A 23992-nucleotide genomic window follows, 5' to 3' on the forward strand; every position below is an offset into this window, starting at 1 on the left:
ATTAACCTTATAGATATAAATGAAATAGATATTATTATTATAAACTACATATATTTTTACATATTCTTCATATATCATTAATGCGTAATATATTTATAGATATAATATATAGCATATACATAATGTACCTATGCTTTATTACACCCTTGTTGTAAATATATATTTTCATTACCTCAAATAATATGACTTTTTACAGACATAAAATAATATTTAAAATTAAATAATTATGAAAATGGAAAAAAAATAAATTATAATTATTACCTGTTAATAAATAATAGCCCTCGTTCCATTAATTTAATTATTTATTAATGTAAATCATAAAAAATATATACAGAATATATATTAATAAATTGTCAATATAAAATTTACTTAATTAATTTTTCCATAATTTAATAAATACAATAATTAACCAAAATAATAAAATAATAAATAGTTTTAACTGTTCATTTAATTGTAAAGATATAGAATCCATAAATTAATAAATATTTAAAAATTATTATTATTTGATAAGGATATTTTTTCATTAGATACTTATAAACACAAATTTACATCAAGATAAAAAAAATCTATGAGTATATTAAAAAGATATTTAAAATAATTTCGTTCTAAATATATGTCTCATACTACTTATTTTATAAAATGTATATTAGATCCATTCCTAATTAAAAGAAATTTTAGTATACTAATATATGCAGCAATATATATTGACAATCTTTCATTTAACATAAAAAAAATATTTATTGATAATTTAAAATTCATGATATCATTTCTTAATAACGGAAAAAATAATCATTTTAGACTAAATAAATGTAAAATACAAATAAATATAATTTCTTTATCAAATATAAATTATCACTCTACAATAAAATTATATGGAATGTTCCACTGTACTTTCATTTTAACGCATATGAATATATATTTTTGATGAAAAAGCATTAAAAAAAATACTTGTATTATACCATAACACTTAGTCAAGCTATAATAATACAACATAATACAAATTATAAACTTTAAAATACCCAAATTCACAAAAAAACTAATAACATTTATTTTTACAGTTCTGTATCAAAACAGTTATCAACATGTAGATTCATTAAAATAAATTAAGCTATTATTTTCTTATGGTTGTTTTTATTAAGTGTATATATAGTATTATTGTAGATATGGCTTCTTATTAACGACTTCCTTTAAGAAAACAAAAATATTTCTTAATATGTATTTATCTTTTCCTGAACTTAATTTTTTCATATTTTTTAACTTTTTTGTGGTAATAAAAAATCCATGATATAAATGTGACACCTAATATAACGAGCGGTACCATATATATTAGAATACGGAAAAATTGACCTAATATGCACGCATCAGTAACTGTTGTACCACTGCACAAGGTACATGTTGTCCCAGAACCCAAACTTTCCGAGTGCTTCCAAAAACCAGTTATCTTTTTCAACACACTTACAAATGTATATAAAGCTCCCTCACTCTCATTCACTAATTTTTCTAAATGAGTTTTTTTCAAACCGAAGTAAGACAATAAACAATCTTTACCTGATAATCCTAGTGCTAATTCTACTATGCATACTATCAAGAAAAACAAAAACAGCAAGAAAGGTGGAAGAACCTGTAGTCCGCACTTTTTAAATATTATTTTTTTATAAATCCTATCACTCACTGCTTTGTTATTTTTAAGAAAATTCGTATAGTCAAGTTCTTTAAATATTTTTTTCTCTAAATCAGAATATTTTTTTGTTTCAAATATACCAGATTTATTTTTCGTAGTCTTTTTGTTCTCACTAGCATAATTTAATGTATTTCTATACGTTTGTTTTTTCTTTGTCATAATGCCTCTTTTATTATAATATATATCTTTTTTTTCGCACGCTTCATTATGTGGTATATCTTCTATAAAACCTTTAATAAAAGGATCATTGTAACTCTTGCATTCTTCTAATAATCTACAATTGCTTATACCTAATTTTCTAATAAGGATGCATTTCTTCCCCCAATATATATTATACATACACTGAAAAAACGAAGATAACATGTGTAATTTAAAGATAAATGATATCATCATAAAAAAATATTATTAACAAACATAAAAAATCAAATATACGAATATGTAAAATATGGTTAAATAATATTATTTACCAAATCATTGTTAAAATGGTATATCCAAGTTGAAACGATAAACACAAAAATTTTAATAAATAAAAGTATCGTAATATTTTGTTTCATGTTGTATAAACTTAATAATGTAATATATTAATTATATAATCAGTTAGCTATAATAAAATACACTGTTAATGACAAAAAACAATATAATTATTTATTTAACTTTTTTCTATTTTCATAAAAACCAAATAAAATATATATAACTTTAGTTTTTGTACAACGAATTGACTGAAAATTAACTTTAGAAATATAATGTAAAATTTTTATCTTAATGTTATATACAAAACACTAAAATTTACTAGAATAATATAAATTGAACTATTGATAAATATTCGAAATACATTATTTATTTATGTAATATAGCAAATTAATTAAATAACTTGTTTTTGAATATTTTTACAATAAAAAATATATATATATATATATATCATTTTTTAATTTTTTGATGCATTTGCTTGTTATAGTATAGAGAATATAGAGAATTGAAATAATACACTGCTATGCATATTAATAAAATAATTTCTAATATTAAAAATGTTTTCTTATTAATACTTATAATATTATATACATTATACTTGGAAAAAAATTTTATAGCTAATATAATAATGATTATTATAACAATATTATGATATTAATAATAAATGTAGAAAATAATACTACTTGTAATTTTATGTATTATATTATTTATAGGATTTACATTAGTTAGTACATGGGCATTTTCATTCTTATATTATCTTTTATATATTTCAAAAAACTTTTTATTAATATACTACATATCATAAGTAAAAATAAATGTTTTAAGAGTATAGAAAGAGTGATTTTTTATTTTTCTATAATTATTCTTGAAAATTATAATTTTTATTAAAGTTTAAATTATATCATTATTTCTAAAAAGAATGCTTGTAAATGAATGTATCTAATTACTACTCCTTTTAATTAAATGTATATATATATATATATATATATATATATATATATATATAAGCATTAAAAAATAAAAAAATTAAAACTTGTATAATATGTGCAAATATGAGAATAACCTAAATTAGAAAATAGGTTTATATAATTTTATGAACAATAAAAATAAAAAAAATTATTGTTTCATTCATTTACTTTAGTATATATATTATAGCAATATTTATAAAATATAATTAAATCAAAATTGCTTATATAAAAAATAAATTAATAATTATTGGTATCCTACTACTTATTGGAAAAGAAGAGTACTACACAAAATTAATAATTCCATACATTTAATTACTACTAAAATTAAATTAACATGAATATATTTTGACTATTTCTTAGAAATAGCCCGAGAACTGACCTTTGAAAAATAAATTAAAAATTAATATTATACTTATGCATTGCATATGAAAAAAATTCTTATTTTTTTACTTTTATTTTATTAAAAAAATATAAATTATAAATACGGAAGATTCACTAATAGTTAATATAAATTCTATGTATATTTATATATTCCTAAAATAAAATGAAAACTTAAAATATTTATAGACAACATTAAGATATATCTCCAATGCATAAATAAATACCTATACATGATGAAACTGCTGTATAAAATATAGTTTTGTTTTAATTTTTTTTAATGTCGATTTAAATTTTTGTAGATATAGGTCACATTTTTTGAAATTCACTTCAATACGTATGTAAAAAAAAGGATTTTTACATATTATCTTTTAATATGTGATTAAATTTGATTCATTTATTTAATATTTTAATGACATAATAATTAAAAAACATTATACTATATTTACATATAAATTTTCAGTTTAATATAAATTTAATTAAATATTTTAATTATTAATTAACACAATAATAAAGAACAATAATAAATTGATAAATATTTTTAATTTTTCATTAAACTGTAATGATATATAATCCCCAATTTATAAAATAATTATAGATGATATATACTTAACATGCCTATTCTTTTAATATTGATAAATTCATTCTTTTAAGATGCAAAAAAACAAAATTTACGATAAAAATGTTGTTACATTTCACTTTCTATAAAATATTCTACATAAAACATATCATATAAAATATATATTAATTTTTTCCTTAGATTCAGAAAATATACATATATACATAACAGTAAAACAAAATATATTCAATTATTTTCATAAAATATCGCATAAGTCATATTTATTAACACAACAATAATAATACATTTTCATAATAACTACAATAAGTAATAATTTTAGATGAGTAGAGCTGTAACATAGAAAGTGACAGTTATAAAATAAAATATAAATTAAAAAAATAATTCAATAAAGATATATATACTGTAATATTATTTATTCATTTTAAAGCGCAAACATATATTTTTCATAAAAATGTGTATATAATACATAAATAAATATATTTTTTTTAAATATATGTAGTAACTATTAATTAGCACATTAAAATACATATCTTAAAATATTAATATATTCTAATTCACAAAAAATTCAATAACATAATTATTTATTGTTCCTCATAAAGATCCTAGGTATACACACTTGTAATTATAAAATTATGGTAATCACAGTTATTATTAAGAATATATCATTAAAAATATTACAGACTTTATAGCATATTAATAACTTCCTTACAGAAGATTATATACTTACTATTATTCATTTCCCTCAGTAATCAACTTAATTTTATTATATTTTTCATTATTTATTAAGATCTTATAAATAGCTACTATAAATATAACTGATAATATAACCATAATTATGCTATATAAGATTATATTAATAAAGGAACTTATTTCTGAAGGCACCATTGTTTTTAAAAATTCTTCGAAATGCTTCCAGAAATAATGATCTTTTATATCACTTAATGAAATATTCAAAGAACTTATTGCCGGTAATGCCGGTATTCCTATTCCCAAAAAGCAAAAAATAAAAAATAAAACAACACCAAAACCGTAATTCTTAAATTTTATTTTTTTTAAAGCTATATGACGAATTCTCTTCCTATTTTCAAGAAAATTATCATAATCTTTTTTTTTGATCCATTTTTTTTCAAAATGGAAATGCTTTCCATCAAACATTCCATTATTATAATCAATAAGTTCTGTATAGTATTGCGCCTTATTTAATATGCTTCTATTAGATTGTTTTTTTCTTCCTATGGAAACCCTTTCATTATTAGATATATTTTTTTTTTCCATTCTTCATTATTAGACATATAATCTTTTATACCTAAATTATTTAAATCTTTATCCTTTTTATATTTTTCTAGTAATCGATAATTTCTGGTTTCTGATTTTCTATCAAGTTCGAAGTGCTCATTCATAGACTTGCTAAGCGGCCTCTAAAATAAAAGAGAAATGCAAATATGTACCATTTAGTAGAACCTAAAAACTAATAAATAAAAAAAACTATTAATAAATATAGAACACTAAAAATAGAAACCATACAAATATCCTTAAATATTATTATCATACTACATCACTCCTAATATGACAGATCCTTGTTAAAAGGATAAACACAACAATTTTTATAAGTACTATTATCCTAATTTTTCGTTCCAAGATATACATTATTATTATTTATTTTATATATTAAAGAAAAAAACAATAATATTATAATATATTTGCAAATATAAAGTATGCTGTATTTGTTGAAAAAACTTTTTTTTAATGCTACGTGAATACTTAATCAAATATGTATAACTATAATGAATATTCTCTTTACAAAAAGAAATAATCGAAACGTTGTTCTACAAAATTTTTATGTTAATGTTCTTAAAAATAAAAATAAATGTAAATTTATATAAAATAACTTGAATAAATTCACAATAATTCAGAATATATTATTTAATTGTTGAACTTGATACATCGATTAAATAATTTTTTATTTAATTTTTTTCACTATAAATTAAAAAGAAAAATATATGTTCCGTTAATATTTATAATTATTGAGCTTATATAGAATATATAGTAGGATAGAATGTATATATAATACATTTCTCTAGATATTACAACAATAAATATGAGTTTTAAGGATGTTATCCTATTAATAAGTCGAATTTTATAAGCATTATATTTTAGAAGAGCATATTATTATTATTAAAAATATTAATTATATAATTAAAAATATTGTTGTAATAAATGAAGAAACAACATTATATGTTATATATATTAAAACATATTATTTAGTTACTATCTAATCTCAAACAGTATTTTATAGAATATAAGATATACAAAAAAATAAAATTAATTATACTCTATCTAATCTACGAAGAAATAAATATTTTAACGTAAAATAATGACTAATTTTTTATTGTTTTATAACAATTTATGAAAATTATTTTTTTTTTTTAAGTTTAAATTAAATAATTTATTGGAAATAAAGTATTCTTAAATTTTTGAAATAATTTTTTTTTTTTAGTTAAACATAAATATTTAAAAGTAATACAATATAATAAAATAAAGATATATAAAAGAACTTACTAAAATTTTTTTCATCAGGTTGTTGTACATTTTTATTCATCTTTATCTACGTGTTATACAAAAATATCTAGATTCAAATATATATAAGCGGAAAATAGTAATACATAAACTATCTTATATCGTAAGTAATACATTTATAAATATACATATCTACAATAAAAAAAAAACTTCTTATATTAACGTTTGGGTAGTATTTGAATTTACATAATAGTACTTTTAAAAAAATTACGGTTATATCATGTGAAATACTCAAATATAAATTTCACAAAAAATCATATATACTATCCTAATATAATTAAGCTTTTTATTCAAAATATATCTTAATATTTTAATTAAAATATAATGCAGATTATAGTTTTAATAAAAGCATAATTATTTTTTTATTAACTAGAATATATATATAACTTAGATTTTCTTTTACCAAATGTTAAATTATTAAAAAATATATTAAAAATATCTAATAAATTTCCTAGTCATTGATGTAAAATTCTTATATTCTTGTACATATTTAAGAACCTACGTATTCTGGTGAAACAAAATGTATAGAAAAAAAAATTGCAGAGTACTACAAATATATCAACAATTATCTATATATAATAATATTGAGAAAAAAATTTATCTACCTTAAAATTTATTTACATATTGTTTAATGATTAATTAAATTTTATTATATCTATATAATTTACTTTTATAATGTGCTTACTGTTTATAACACAGCAAAAAAAAAAAAAATTCTATGAAACGCACGAACACCTGATTAATATTCGTTCGAAAAAAATTCTCTAACTACTAACATAAACAAAAAAATACAATATCTTTTTATTAAGAAATTTTTTTATTATAGTTCAAAGTATTCATAGAATCGCAACATTCATTAAAAATATTTTTATATTCAATAAGATTTGAAACACACCACTCATAATAATTTATTTCCAAAGAATATTTGTTATTATTTCTATAAAATATGCATACTGACAAAAAATGTAAAGAGAGACTTAATTTTATTAAATAAAAAATAACTATGTACATTTAAATTAAAATTATTTTATAATAAATTTCTGCCTAAGTTATTCTTTAAATAGTCATTTATAACCATAATAAAACTAAAAAAAATCTAATATTGTTATAAACATAAATTGTCTAATTAACAAAGAGGATTTGTATTAATTGTAATTTTGCATAACAAATTAAATGAGTTCATATATTTTATGATAAACTTTTACATAAAAATTTACATACACATAGTTTTCTCAAAAATAGCTCTTACATTTGTCACGAATATTTAGCTATACGTATTTAGTATTACAATAAAAGAAAAAATACATATATATATATATATAATAATTGAAAATCATAAATTAAGCTATAAGAATATAGTATATTATTAAAAAAAAAATATATCTATACGAACTGTAATAAATATTTAATATATCTTTTTATACTTTTCCGAGTAAATACATTCGTGTATATTATATATGATGTATAATATAACTTATATTCATGTAAGACGGAATTTATGTACGAAAATAATATCATTAAAATAATTCAGAATATTAGTTGTTATACGAAAAATATGATTTCTTTAATCGATGTATTCATTACAACTAGACTTTATATTCATTTCCTCGATTATCAATTACATATTTTAATAATTTTATTAGGATATAAGTAACTGTAGATATAATTATTATAGATGATGATAATCCAAGTATACGTCCATTATGCTACATAAATAACAATAACATATTTTCAGTTATAAACCTAGAATCGTTACAGGCCGAAATAATATATACAAATTAAGTTAATAAAATGGATAATAGAAATACCATTAAAAAAAAAATTTATATAGATAAAACGAATATCAAAGATGTACTAGCGCATGATGAATGATTTAGAACTTTTTTCTTAGTAGATTTTGTATATCTCCTTTATTTATATATATGACTAAATTCTCTATATAATATATTTTCAAAGAAATAATCTACCTCCGCAAAATGGATTAAATATAATTAATTTGAATAACTTAATTAAACTTTTCTGTGATATTCTTATATTATCTTTATTCATAGATTGTTATATTCTAATAAATTTTGATTCATATTTATAGTCCTCATTTTCTGAATCATAATATCCATTTAAAATAATATATCTTTTATTTCTGAATTGCTTTACTACTTCGCATCCACTGACAATAAAATATCAGTTTACGAATATATTCTTCTATGTACATTATTAATATTGCCTAAAGATTTATTACACAGCAATAAAATATTATATTTTAATTATTTACGATATAATATACTTATTTACTTATTATGATGCTATTATTATTATTATTATTATTATATAAATATATATAATATGAAGCAACTAAGAATATTAAACTAACTTTCTTGAGTGATATTATTATACCACATTATAGTAATTAGTATATCATCAACTACATAAAAGAAATATAGAAGTTTTAACTAAAATATAAATCTTCATTTTTCGATTATTGTTCCAATTATTTAATTTTATATTTCCTTTATGATAGTAATAAATTCATCAAATTTTCATAAGTAATAATAAAAATACTCTGTCATTTAAGTTATAGATTTTTTTTTTTTTTCATATCAAAAAAGTAATTAAATTCAGAAATTAAGTACAAATATAATCTTTATAAAGGAAAAGATTATCTTAAAATTGTTTTAATAAATATTTGAAATAATATTATTTGTAGAAAAAGTAACATTTATTGCAATTAGCTTTTGAGTAGTAAACATATATCAAAAGCTAAAAACAAATAATAATAAATAAATAAAATACTTCATATAAATCCAAAATAAAACACTTTCATTATACTCTTTTTTTTTTTTTCGGTTAATTTTCATTTTATCTAATAAAAAATCATTATTCAAAAATTTTGTTGTAATACATTTAAACAATATGGCACTTTACCAATATTTTTGAATGTAGTCTTCGAAATGAAAAAATAAATATAATATTAATTAAGAGAAAACAAATAACCTTAGTTCATAAAAAAAAAACAGCTTGAAATAAAAAAAAATAATGTACGCAAATAATACTATTAAAATGTTAAAAATTAAAATGTATAATTTTAATAATCAAATTTTAATTTAATTGTTATTGTTTTTAATTTATCATATATTATTTATTATTGAAACTTTTATAAAATAAGGTATAATAACCACTGAAATATTATTGTTTTAATATACATTTTTATAACTATATTATTGGAATTATTGATTTAAAATATAAATGTACATTATCCGCATAAATTACTGCAAGATTGAAGTTATTATAATAAATAAAATTTTCACATATCTTATATAATATAAAAATATAACTATGTATATGTAAAATAATAATATTTTTTATCAACTAAGCATTTAATAATGCTATATCAAATTATATCAAAATATAATACTATATATAATATAAATGTATGTATAATATATTATAATTTTGTTACTGCTATATATATTCCTTCTCTTTTTTAATTAATAATTTTTATAAAAAATATTTTCAAAAATAATTACAAGATAGTAGATAATTTCTAAAAAAATTTTACAGTATATTTTTTAACAATAGATCTAAATATAACTGTTCTAAAAATATTTTATAAATATATTCTAATACATATTTTATTTCTAGTATTTTTTCTCGTATTATATCTTCATTAAAGCAATATTTTATCAATATATATTATGTATATAAATATATAATTTTTTTTCGAAATTAAATTTTGTATGGTGAATTATAATATTAACACAATTATTTCCGTAATGTGCTCATTAAATAGTTTTTTATTTGTTTTATTTGAATAATATTAATTAATAGTATTTTAATTATAGCTTTTACGAAAATATTTTTTTTAATTATAACTTTTTTATTGTACTTCATTAAATACTACATTTATGTTTATTTTAAAAAAAATTTAAAGAATTGTTGTATAGACAATATATAAAATATATACATCAAGTTCTAAGTTATTCATGTATTTGTTTTATTTTGAAAAATATTAAATATATCTAGTAAAATAATATATAAGCTTTTACAACTTTAAATATATCCATTATAAAACAAAATACACAAATGATCATTATTTTTATTAGAGTCTTTATTTTTTCCTGTCTAATATGGATATTCAAATATTCTGACGAGGTATCATAGTTATTATACTTAATTTATTTCCTTTTTCTTTTTTCTTTTATATTTTTAAATGAGAGGAATATTTTTTTCATATAATATATAAATATACATTTTTTTAATATTTACTATGAACTTATAGTCAAATATCTACGATAAAACGCGGAACAAAGAATTGAACAGAAATAACATATTAAATATTAAATATAGCAGATTGTTAAGCAGTGAAATAAGAGCATCGCTGGAAGATAAACATAAATGTTTAAAAGAAAAAATATATGATTTAAAAGGAAAAAGTACTGCATCATTTGAAAAAAAACCATATGCATTAAAGCAATATAACTTTTTTCAAGAAGAAGATAATGAATCAATATACAATGATACGTATCAAGAAGAATTGAATTATTTTATGCCACGTAAAAAACCTCAAAAAATTGGAGCTTCTAACGTTAAGAATAATTTAAAAGAAAAATCTTCTACATTAAAACATTATAATAATATTCAGTACAATAAAAACCTACACAAATCTTTAAAAAAGTTATACTCAGAGAATGATTCATCTTCAGACCACATCAACTCAAGTAATAAACGTAATTGTTTTATTAATAAAGATAAAATTAATGCTTTTATAAACAATCAACAAAAACATCCAGTAAAATATGCATTTGCGTATGCCCTTTTTATGCTTATATTAATAATGTTTTTTCCGTTAACTTTTTCTTTAATTTTTTATTTTAATATCCGAGAATGCCTAAAATAATTATGTCTCTTACTATTTCATATTATAATCCATTATATATTTGTATTACTAGTAAAATTGTTTTCATATTTCATTCTGCTTCCTTGTAGAATACAACTGTTTTAAATTAATATACATAAAACTATCTCATAAATTAATCTAAGTTTAGTAAAAAGTTAGAAACAATTATTAATTGCAAAAATTTAATTCTATAAATTTATTTTAGTAATCTGAAAGAAAATATAATTTAATATATTCAATTGTAAAAAAATGTATGCCACCAATACAATTATCTAATATATATTAATTTTTTATATTTTTTTGCACTTAATATTAAAAAATTGTCTTTATATAATTTTATATTTCTTGTAATATAAATATATATTCTGTACTTTAATTTTTAGTTTAAATTATTAAAGATTTGAAATATAATTAAAAATTAACTTTCTAGCCATATATATATATATATATACTTCAATAAATTTTGCATATTTTTCATATTATGACTTTTACATATTTAATATATACAATTAAAAATATTTATATAAAGAATAATATAACATTTCAAAATATTATAATCATATTTACACAAGTTAAATAGTAAAATATTTACAAATTATGTAATATTCTCTTTAATAAACAATTTTTATATAATTCAGTATATCCTTTATATGGAGATAGCTATAATTTTTTTATGTATAAATACATGCTTTGCATTAACATAAAAAAAACTTAAAACACTTCCCTTTCTTATTTCTAATATTAATTAGAGAAGGCGTAAATAGAACTTATATTTATAGGAATTCTCATCATTAGTGAAATTCGAATAATTTTTAAAGAATTGTTTTATTATTATCGACTAATCTAAAATGTTCTGTTAAATATTTATAAGAAATACATTAGGTGATAACGTTCATATAGTGTTATATAAAATGTATATCTTTTCTACATTTACTTAAGTTATTCACTGCTTAGATGATAAAATAATTAAGAAAAGACATATATATATTTATTAAAGCATTTAAACGAAAGCTATATAATAGGTATATACAAACTGAATAATTTAAATATATTTTCTATTTATTTAAATATTATTAATTAATTTTTGCTTAATTACTGGAAAGCATATTTTTTATATACTCCTAAGAACTGTGCTATCCTTTTGATACTTCACTAATAGTAGCATTAAATATGTTGAATATTTCATGCAATTTGCCATGATTATCGAATTAGAAACAATAAAATCCTTATTTTGTTAATCATATGTGTTAGTTTTTTTATTGTATAAATAGTATCCTTATTTTTTTTTAAATTAATTTTTGGATTGAGATATTTCTTTACCTTTATTTAGTAAGTATAATATATATATTTTAGCATCGTGTAAATAAACATATTAGAGAATTCTAATTATGGGAATGATTAAGGAAATAATAGTTAATCATTCTTCAAGTGTTCTGATTTTTCTATTTATCCTTATATACAGAATTTTTCATTCGAGTGCTGCATACACAAAAAATTAGTTAATTAATAAGCATAAAGTAATATATTCCCTGGACTTTTATCATTTTACTTGTACAATATTCTATAGAATTTTAAATTTAGGATAATAGTATATATATATATATATATATGCATTTTAAATTAATACTTTTTTGTGGATAAATATTTTACAAAAAATATATAGATGTCCATTGTGCTCTTTGTATTCCCTGAATGGTATTAATGAGTAAAATACATTATATATATCATTAGTGATATTCTAAAATATAAGAAGTTAATAAATTTAACACTTCTGCGATAATTTATATTATTTGTGATTATATATAATGTAATGGTACAAGTATTTTTATCTTCTTATCTATTACGTATTTAGAAAAAGGTATTAGTCCGTTTAAAGTTTGAAAAAATATTTCTTAAACCTCTAGCGAACTACAGAAATTTTCTAAATAGGTGAAAAGGTGAGGAAAAATAATATATTTTTTTAATACATCTTTAGTTGAAGATATATATGAATATAAAATATTTAATAATAGATGTTATATAATTGAGGTACATTAGTATTTTATTCGTTTATCCATTCATTTGACCAAATGAATATGCATATAATTTTATATATCTATTTATAGACATAGTAAATATATAACAAATAAATGAAGTATTTAAGTCTTTTTTACACATTATTGTATACACTGATATAGATAATAATACCACATAATATAATTTGAAACAGTAAATTTAAATGAACGAATTATATGGAAAATATACCCCTTTAACACAATCATTCAATTAACGAAAATGTTACATGAAACATATTTTCTCATTTAAATAAAGCATAAATTACTTTTTTTTTTTTTATATTTTTTCAAATTAATGATCCACAAAAATGTATATAAAAATTTATTAATAAGGGTATATCTAATATTTCTCTAAATATATCTGTTATTTTAACTGCTGAGTAATATTATAATTTGGTTATCCCAAGAGTATATTAATATATACATTTAAACTGAACTTACAAAATAGATAACAAAAATTGATACTTTTTCTTTTTAAATATTTTATTTTTAAACAAATAGATAATAAGTAATACTATATTATATATGATCATCAGAAAATGATTTTTTGGAAAAAATATTTATTTTGGGTATTTTTCGAATGTATTACTTTTTTCATATAATATTATGTTCTTTAGAACATAAAAAATGTGAAGTAATTAATAATTGTGTGCACATTTTTCTAAAAATAAATTCTGTATATCACTATATACTTTCATAAATAAAGAAAATATTTTTATCATCGTCATTTCAAGTTAACTTCAAACTAAAATGTAAAGCAAGAATAGGAATAAGTCTGAGTAATATTTTTAACTTAAATATTAATAAATTAATGGATTAACTGGTTCATTTGATATACTTAATATATTTAAGCATAACATATTTAAAGTAATAAACAAAAATAAGCCAGGATAATAAAAATAATTTATATATCTAATGGTAATTGTATGATGACTATGATTTGAAATTATGAAGCGTATAATTTATGGAATTTAACATATGGAGATTCCCGAAATATAAAATAAATAATCTAACATAATAAGAAAAAAATTAAAAAAAAGAATTTAAAGAAGATATATTTCAACAAAAATATTTAAAGCATTTTATTTACATTATGCAATGTCCATTATTGTATTATTAGGTAATTCCGTGTAATCTTATAAGTGACAATAATATAATCTGTACAGCTGTTAATACATCTAACCAAAGAAAGTATATAACATAATAAGTAAATTATAAGAACAATATAAATAAAAATTAACATATGATACACCCTTTAAAAATATTTGCATACTATTATTTTTTTTATTCACTATATAATGATATATTAAATATTTTATTATTTTTCCCTAATCATACTTAATTAAGAAAACTTAGTTTCATTCTCATTTTTACATTGCACGTAAACAAATTATAATTATATGAGCATAATAAAATATTATATTCATGTAGCATAACAGAAGCATAGTATGCGAACCAACAAGTTAAGCAAACAAAAAATAAAATTAAATTAAATATGATGTAAATGTAATATGTAACATAAAAAATATTTATTTTCTCTTATGCATAAAATTGACAGAAAATAAATCTTCTTTCCATGTTTATTAATATATACTATATAGCTTGTAATATTATTTTCTTAATTTTCATGTGTTATAATTTTATTAAAACATGCTAATTATCGACTTATCCCCGAATTGCAATATTTTATATGTTATTATTTTTAAAACACAGCATGTTTTATATATATATATATATATTATATATATTTAAAAAAATAAGAAAGCATTCTCTAATATTTTCTTAATTTACTTATATAATAAATTATATTTTAGTTCATTTATCATTAAACAAAAGAAAATGTATAAAAAGGATTAAATAATCCATACATACTGTGCCTCATAATACTGTTCCTCTTAAATATTTTTTTAGTTTCTATGAAAACTTAAATAAATATTGCAAATATATTTCCCAAATTTAATATTAAACTATATTTGAATTATGCTATTTGCCTATTAGTTATCTTCAAAATAATATTTTTATTATGCTCGATAGATAAAAATATTATATTCCAATTTTTTAATATAATTATCAATTTAAAGTTTTTATTAAAAATGATTCATTTGATTAGTTTATTTATGCTTAAGAACATGGATGAAAAATTTAATATACACTATGTACACTGTAGATATATAATAAAAAAAAAAATTGACTTAAAATTTATTGTGGTCATTAATAGAGGTGAATAATTTGTATTCTTCTTATATATAGTCTACCTAAAAAATAATTGAATTATTAATAAAATAAATATATTTTAAGTAATATTTTTTATCATATTAAAAACAATTTATTTGTTTGTGTTTTATTTTTTGTTTTCTCTAAATATTCTTCTTTCTAATTACATATTTATAATTTTTGTAATATTCACTCAGTAAATTATGGTAATGCGCCTATAATATTATAGCGTATTGCATATAGTAGGGTAAAAGATAAAGTTTTAATGTAGTGTTATTATACTTATTTATGGAACAATTATTTCCAAAAAAGTATATTTTATAATTTTACAGAGATACCATATTAAGATACATACAAATATTTAAAACTATAAAAGTGCTTGGAAAAAAATATGAGAGAGCATTTCAATTTTTAATTTTTTACAGTAAAAATTATATTTTTTATTAAAGGAAGTGGGAAAATCATATTTACGTATGTACAAATATATATATATAGAGAATAAATTTTATTTATATTACATTCCTTTTTTTTTACTCTTTACTATTTACCGCATCAGTGTTAAATTTATTTAGATTTTAATTAAGAATATTAATGTAATAAAAACAATACAATTATAATTTATTTTAAAAAATAAATTAGTTCCAAATTTCTTTAAGAAATATGTAAATAGATGTAATTACTAATAAAAAAAAAAGAAAACTCTTGAAATGAACCATTTGTAAATACGTCGTAATAGTTTATACGTAAATATATATACATAGTATTAATCATTTAATCTAGTACATATATCGTAAAACTGATAGGAAATTATGGAAATTGAAGATTCAGATTATGTACATTTTCATTATTCATGCAAAAAATAATATATATTCCCATTTATTATAAGGCCATTTTTCATGTATAACATAAGAAAAATTATTCTTTGTAAGAAGTACTTATGTATTTATATAATATATTTTATCAATTCAATTTTCAGGATGAGATTTTAAAAGAGTCGTCTCCGTATAAGATATATGAAGAATTGAATAAACAGGTAGAAAATGTAACAGATGGTCAATATTGTAGTGAATTTGAAGCGATAAAATCCAGTCAAAAAGACAATTATGTTACACTTTGTAAAAAGGTATCAAAACTTTTAGATTTTGTATTTAAAAAGGAATCAGTAGAAAACTATAAAGACTATTGCTTACATTACAAATATTGGGTATATCATGAATTAAGGAAATTGTTTAAAAACGATAAACAAAGTAATGATATAACAGAAGTTATTAATAAATTTAATAAATTACAGACTACTATTTTCTCTAAGTACGAAAAGCGTGGTTGTTCTTTCGGCTTTGTTACAAAGGATTATAATGAATTGAATTATAAAATCGAAGAAAAATTTTTGTATGATTATTTTAAAAACTATAACACTATTAAAAGTAGTAATCAATGTAATAATGTTGGAGGTAGTAAATATAGAGCATACCTTGAAGCTGTCAAAGAACTGTATAATGTAGAGTATAATTCTTGTTGTCTGACGGGGTTAACAGAATGTCCACATTATATTTTAACTTGCGATGATAAGTTTGATCCTAGTAAACTCTTATCCGCCTTAGGATCTAGAGGTAGCGAGCGTTGTGATGGATTAAATGGAATTACAGCTAATTTTGATGAAGAAAAATTAAATTCTGTGATAACAGATCCAGAATTTTTAAACTCAATTACTTATGGCACATGCTATTATCTAGATAATGGTGAACATACATCAAGTGAAATGAGACGTCAACATTGTAATTTATTAGCAGCATCTGTCATGTTAACTAGAAGTGCGCCTACAGCTGGAAATGATGGATCAAGAGCATCTGTTAGTGGATCCTCTTCAGGTAGTGCGATTTCAGAGTCCACGGCAGATCAAACAGGAGGAGATCCATCAAAAGGACATGAATTACAAGGTCAACTTGATGCAAACGGAAAAGAACGGGATTCTGATAGAGCCGAAGTAAAAAAAGCTGTATCTCCTATGAAAGACGCATCTGATAATTTTAGATGGAAAATTGCTGCAACCGGAAAATTAAAATGTTCGAGTAAAAATAAAAAAAAAGCTGAATTAGCAATGTGCAATTTTATGGAAGAACTGATTGAAGGTAGCCATGCTAAAAAAATAGAAGGTACGGAAAAGTATACTTTAGATATTAAAAATCGATGGACCACTGAAGATTTAAAAGTATATCGTGAAAGAATAAGGAAAAGATCAACTTATGAATCAAATATATTAAACAACATTTTTGTCCGTATTTCTACTGGAGTTACTCTAGTAATGGGAATTATTTTTATATTTTACCTTTTTTTTAAAGTAAATACAAAATTATTTTTTGCTGTATGTATACATTATTATTTACCATTTATAACATATTTTTCTTAAAACACTGTAGTTGTTAAATAAACATATTATATATGTTTTTTACTTTCATTTATATATTAGTTTACTCCCTTCGGATCACGTTTACGTAGACATAGAAAAAGAAAACAAAGATATAGGCTTGATTTTACCGATTTAAGTACTCGCAAACGACCAAGGCGCTTCTTAAAACGTACTTATAGACATTCTGACAGGAGGAGATTTAACGTAGTAAATATAGAAGATGAGCTTCATTCATCAAATGATTTACGTAATATCAACTGATATATATCAAAGATATTAAGAAGCCCACAAGATTGGATTATATAATCATTTCTATTAAGTAGAAATGATAAAGATCAAAGAATAAAAAGAGGAGCATAAATAAAATGTAGACACTTTTATTTTTAACTTTTTATATATATTTTTTTATTTGTCCTTTTATAATAATTTATTTTTTCTAACTTTTTGTCAAATACTTTTTTTGTATTTATTTAATTATTTTTTTAATGAATCTAATTTGAACTTGCAATAATATTTGTTTTATATATGGAAAAAAGAACTAAAATATTCTTATCTAATAATAGTTTAAGATACTAATGTTCCAAAATTAAAAAACATATATTGGTGAGGCATTTTTATTTTATTTAATTATACTCATGAAATTGTACCCTGACTTCTTATTATGTGTTCTTGAAGCATAACACATATGAGATATATTATAGTTATATTTAAAGTAAAAATAAATTTGAATTTATTGAATTTATTTGGAACTAGTAATTTAGCCCCTAAATTAGCACAATGTATCGTTAGTAAAAAAAATTGATGTAACTCGTGAAATAAAAACCTACAGTTTTTTTTTTTTTTTTTTTACATAAAAATATACTTATCAAATTATGATTAAATACTATATAATAATCAGTACTCAAACTATTTCGTTTTTCCAAAAAAAAAATGTATATATTCATATTTGACCAAATCCTTTGGATTAAATAACATTGCATCTGTATAACACAGTTTTTATATATATAATGCAAATATTACGTACATAGCGCATAAGGCATGTTAAACGTATTTCTAGATTTTTTTATTGGAAATATATATTAAATATTAGAGTAGTATATAGAAACTCTATAAGAATAAACTAAAAAAAGTTCATAATTATAAATTTTAATACAATTATTTGTATCAAATATAACGAAAAAAAAAAGCAAATATGATAATTTAAAATTTAATCCAAGATATACAAAAAAATATGTAATATATACTTTCTTGATATTTACGTAAGTACAATTTTAGGTTCAGTTCCATTAGAAATTACAATAAAAACAATTTTATCGTCTAAACTTCAGATATTCAGAGAAAGGAATTTTAACTCATATTGGCACATAAAAAAAACATATATATAATAATAAGCAAAAACGAAAGAATAAAAGAAGAAAAAAAAAATATTATTAACCCTCTTATATTTTGACAATACAAAAAGTGTATAATAATACCATATTACAAATATATATATTTCTTATATATTTTTCCTAACTTAGAAAATTGTTTCCCATGGATAAATTATAAAACCATAAATGTATGTTAATTTAGGATCCTCCTATATACAACTATAAAAATAAGTAGAACAATACATCCATTGCATATGTCTACAAACATACCAGTAATTGCATCCTTCTATTAAAATATATATTTAATTTTTCCTAATGACTTCAGTATGATTAAGCTACGGTAGAGCAATTATTTTGTGTACATAGAACATATAGCACGGAAAAAGTTTTAATAGTTTCAAATGCAATCTTGTATAAGGAAAGTAAAATAAGAATTACTTTTTATAACTTTTCTTATTTTTTTCTTAAAAAATCTATTTCGATTAGTATCGTGGTAGCTACAATAGAAATAAATGATACATGCAAATATATACAACATAAATATGCTTTAATAATTTAGGACTTATTTTTATTACTCAATATAGGAAAAACGAAAAATCGTGTTTAAATGTATTTTCATATAATAATTTACTTCTATAGATTACTCCATTTTTATATTATTTATAATAGGAAATATATTTTTAGCGCGTTAAAAAATTAAAATAACATTTGATTTCTTTTTTTTTGCAACTTTTTAAAACAATTGGACTCAACCATTTTGGTAACATTATTCTTATGGAAACATTTCATAGTATATTTTTCAATGAAATAAATAAATGTATATATATATATATATATATGTGCGTATCCCTTTATCCATTTTGAACTCTGCTTCCATCCTATAATACTACGGAGAAAGAAACATGACGATCTTGAAAAATGTAAAAAGCGATCGCGGTCGTGAACATCAGAGCTCACGTATATCAATCCGAAACATAGGCGATTACATATATCGTGTAATTCTCGATTACCAGTTTAAACGTAAAATAACATTTAACTGAAAATTAGTTATAATATAACTATAAGCAAGAGTTCAAATTGTGTCATATCTGTACTTGAGATTAATGAAGAAAAACAGGAAAAGTGACACATAGATGGCACAAAAAAGAAAAAAAAATATATGGTATAATTAATAATTAAGAAGTTATTAAAATGTATAATTTATATAGCTTTAAATATATCGACTATATTGTAAAAGGAACAGTAATTAAAAATAAGAAATTCTTAAAAATTTCATGCGATAACATTTATAAATATATATATTAAGTCAAGTTTCAGTCTTTAAAGGATAAAAGATGTTCAAATATATATATAATAGTAAGCATTTGAGATATTCTGCACAACGAAGGAATAAGAGGAATATATCTATAAGGTAGCACCACCTAAAAAGATAGAAAGTCTTAAATTAATTAGAATTGAAGAAGTTTTAAAAAAATATTACAAAAAAAGAAAGATAATAATATGTGCAAAAAGAACTTGTACAAAAGCTTAATAAACTATTTAAGAGGAACAGACAAGTAAAAATATGTAATACAATAATGTTCTAAAAATCAGTTTCATATGATTGTATTTGGACACGTTTGTAAATTTATTTACCTCACAAGAAGCTATTTTTATTGTATATTATTTTTTATATTCTACGGTGCATATTTTTTTTTTAAGAATAAACGTAAAAACTAAAATTTATTCCTTTAATTTATTTGTGTATTTTTTTTTTTTTTTATTTACATACATAAATTAAAATTTTATAAGAATATACATGTACATTATATTTTATCTCTTTTTGCTTTTCAAAAACAATATTATTTATAAATAGCATCCTCATAATAATGATAATGCATTATTATTAATTGTCTTACTTTTGTAATTTATTCTTCATACAAGAAGTTTTAATTAATATATTCGTTCTTTTAATATTTAATACAGTACAATCAAAGTAAGGAATTATTAATATGTGAATTATTCTAAATTGTTGCAAAAACTATGGTATCGATCAATATTTTAAATGCATATATAGTGTATAGCCAGTATTAAATAAATGAATTAACTAAAAAATAATTATTTAGTGGCCATATTATTCTATTGTATAATTAAAAAAATATATATTTATTGTTACATGCACACGTATTTCCATTTTCAAATATAAATAATCTTATGTGAACTAAATTTTTATTAAAAAAGTGTATATTTAGTTATATTGTTTATTATAGAAGAGTATTTAGCAACTTATTCAAAAAAATGAAAAATTATTAGATTATATTAGGAACAAAACAATTTTAATATATGATTATAAAAATGAAAGTTATATATGTTATGCATTTTTAATAAAAAAAAAGAAAAAAAAATATAATATCATATAATTGGAATAATATACAATTCTATTAATAATACAATTAAATGTAGAACTTCATAATTATTTTTTTTCAGTATCCTTTGAGAATATTAATATCGAAAGATTAAAATGTTGTTATTATACTCTTTCAGCCTTTTATGTTTTAAGTTTTTTTTGTCTAAGTAACCTTCAAACTATTGATATATATTATTGTACAATCCAAAACAACGCATATAATGCATTATTTTATAATTATTTTAAGGCATAAGCTGGAAGGAGAATTTTTAAATGAATTTATAGCTAGTCATGAATTTTTACATTATTTCCAAAAAATAATTCTAATTTTATAAATCTTTTTTGCAAATTTTCTTAATTTAGTTAAATAATATTAATTATAGGGGTATCCAAAATAATAGAAAAAGTATAGGAAGTTAATAAATGTATATATAATTATATATAATATATGTTAGTGACTGCCTAGAAAATGCATTATCTTTTATGTACTATTATGTATTAACAAAATAAAATTTATTTTTAAAAAGAATTCCGTAATTGACGTATATTTTTAAAAGTACCATAATAATTAATGTTGTATTTTTGTGAAATGTTTTTACATTATTATAATTTGTATATAAATTTTAATATAATTTATTCTCATGTAATAACATATATATAAAATTACAAATTCCATAATTTATTTGTTTTTTTTAAAAAGATAGATCAGCATATATTTGGAGAACTATTAATACATTAAAAAAAAAATTGACAAAATAAGTATGTTATATGTTATGTTACAAAATAAATTGCAAAAGATTAAAGGATTCATTCAATAATTATAAATGTGAATTAATTCACATTTTCAAGAATGCTTAGAAATACATATATTTATTGAAATTTTTTTTATATTGCTATATATTTAATAAAAACACTTATAGATTTATTTGTTTAATTATGTCAAGAATAAAAATAGAAATTCTTTTTACTCATAAATTTATTTTAACATATATGTTTAAATCGATTTTTATAAAATAGTATTAAATCAATATTATGTATGTATAATAATAAAATGATAAATATAAGAATTCTCTTATTCATATGAACAACACATTAATGGTCAAAATTAATATATCTCCACAAAAACTTTCTACTAAAAATTAAATAATGTATATGAATAACTAATACTTCATAAAAATAATCTGAATCCCATGAAATGATATATTTAATTTTTCCAAGTTAAAATGTATATAACATAAATGATTAATATTATTAAATATATATATATATATATTAACATTTTTTGAATTCTACTAGATATAATATCATAGAAAATATTCATTGATATTGAATATGTGTTCCAAGGTAATTGTTTATGCTACTTCTAATCAATAATGTTATTAATATTATTTTATTATAGGGTATATAACTTTTTTTGTTTTAGTGTATTTTTTGAAAATATAAGATAGTATAGTGCACATTTTTTCAGATAAAATTTCATTTTCCAATTGTTTCATTAATTAATCATTTTACGTTAATGTTTACTATAAAGGTACGAAATATTTTCAATTATATTATTACTACTAATAGAATAACAAGTCTATGTCACCTGAAACATGCATATATTAATTAAACAATAAAATTAGAAAAATTTCTATTTTCGAGAAATGATTTTTTACAGTAACACTTTTTTTATTACATCATAGCACTTTATTAATGTTAATATTTTTTAATTAATGTACTACGTTCAATACTTATTTAATCCATCCATATATTTTACAAGTTTATATACATTTAACTAATATAAGCTTAACAGAAAAAAAACAAAAAAAATAAATAAAGTTGAATTTATTTATTCGCCTATTATAAAACGTATAATTCAATAAATATACAAACAAAAATATAGAACAAAGTTTAATAAAATAACCATTTTTATTTATAAAATATTTATACCTTTTCCTATACATAAATTATTATAAGGAAATTCATGAAAAAATAACTAAAAAGGAAATAAAATTGATATTCTATGTTACTTT

At 19.5% G+C, this 23992-nt stretch overlaps 4 protein-coding genes across 4 annotated transcripts; 2 read left to right on the forward strand and 2 right to left on the reverse strand.

Annotated features, from left to right (window-relative positions):
* Positions 1-1219: 1219 nt before the first annotated feature.
* On the reverse strand, positions 1220-2235 carry MKS88_000249 (fam-l protein; the record flags this gene model as incomplete). Its single annotated transcript, XM_067219313.1, has 2 exons — positions 1220-2023; positions 2149-2235. The coding sequence occupies 2 exons, from the start codon at positions 2233-2235 to the stop codon at positions 1220-1222; spliced, it is 891 nt and encodes a 296-aa protein (XP_067070343.1).
* A 2569-nt stretch (positions 2236-4804) lies between these two features.
* Positions 4805-5722, reverse strand: MKS88_000250 (uncharacterized protein; the record flags this gene model as incomplete). The annotated part of the gene is made up of 3 exons (XM_067219314.1): positions 4805-5307; positions 5382-5493; positions 5627-5722. 3 exons carry the CDS (start codon positions 5720-5722, stop codon positions 4805-4807), a joined length of 711 nt encoding a protein of 236 aa, XP_067070344.1.
* Positions 5723-10732: 5010 nt separating this feature from the next.
* Positions 10733-11656, forward strand: MKS88_000251 (uncharacterized protein; the record flags this gene model as incomplete). The annotated part of the gene is made up of 3 exons (XM_067219315.1): positions 10733-10801; positions 10929-11438; positions 11636-11656. 3 exons carry the CDS (start codon positions 10733-10735, stop codon positions 11654-11656), a joined length of 600 nt encoding a protein of 199 aa, XP_067070345.1.
* Positions 11657-16623: 4967 nt separating this feature from the next.
* MKS88_000252 (PIR protein) lies at positions 16624-18482 on the forward strand (the record flags this gene model as incomplete). The annotated part of the gene is made up of 3 exons (XM_067219316.1): positions 16624-16647; positions 16791-18113; positions 18282-18482. 3 exons carry the CDS (start codon positions 16624-16626, stop codon positions 18480-18482), a joined length of 1548 nt encoding a protein of 515 aa, XP_067070346.1.
* Positions 18483-23992: the final 5510 nt, after the last annotated feature.

Source organism: Plasmodium brasilianum (assembly GCF_023973825.1).
Source record: "Plasmodium brasilianum strain Bolivian I chromosome Unknown PB_00_10, whole genome shotgun sequence".
Taxonomy (NCBI): Eukaryota; Apicomplexa; class Aconoidasida; order Haemosporida; family Plasmodiidae; genus Plasmodium; species Plasmodium brasilianum.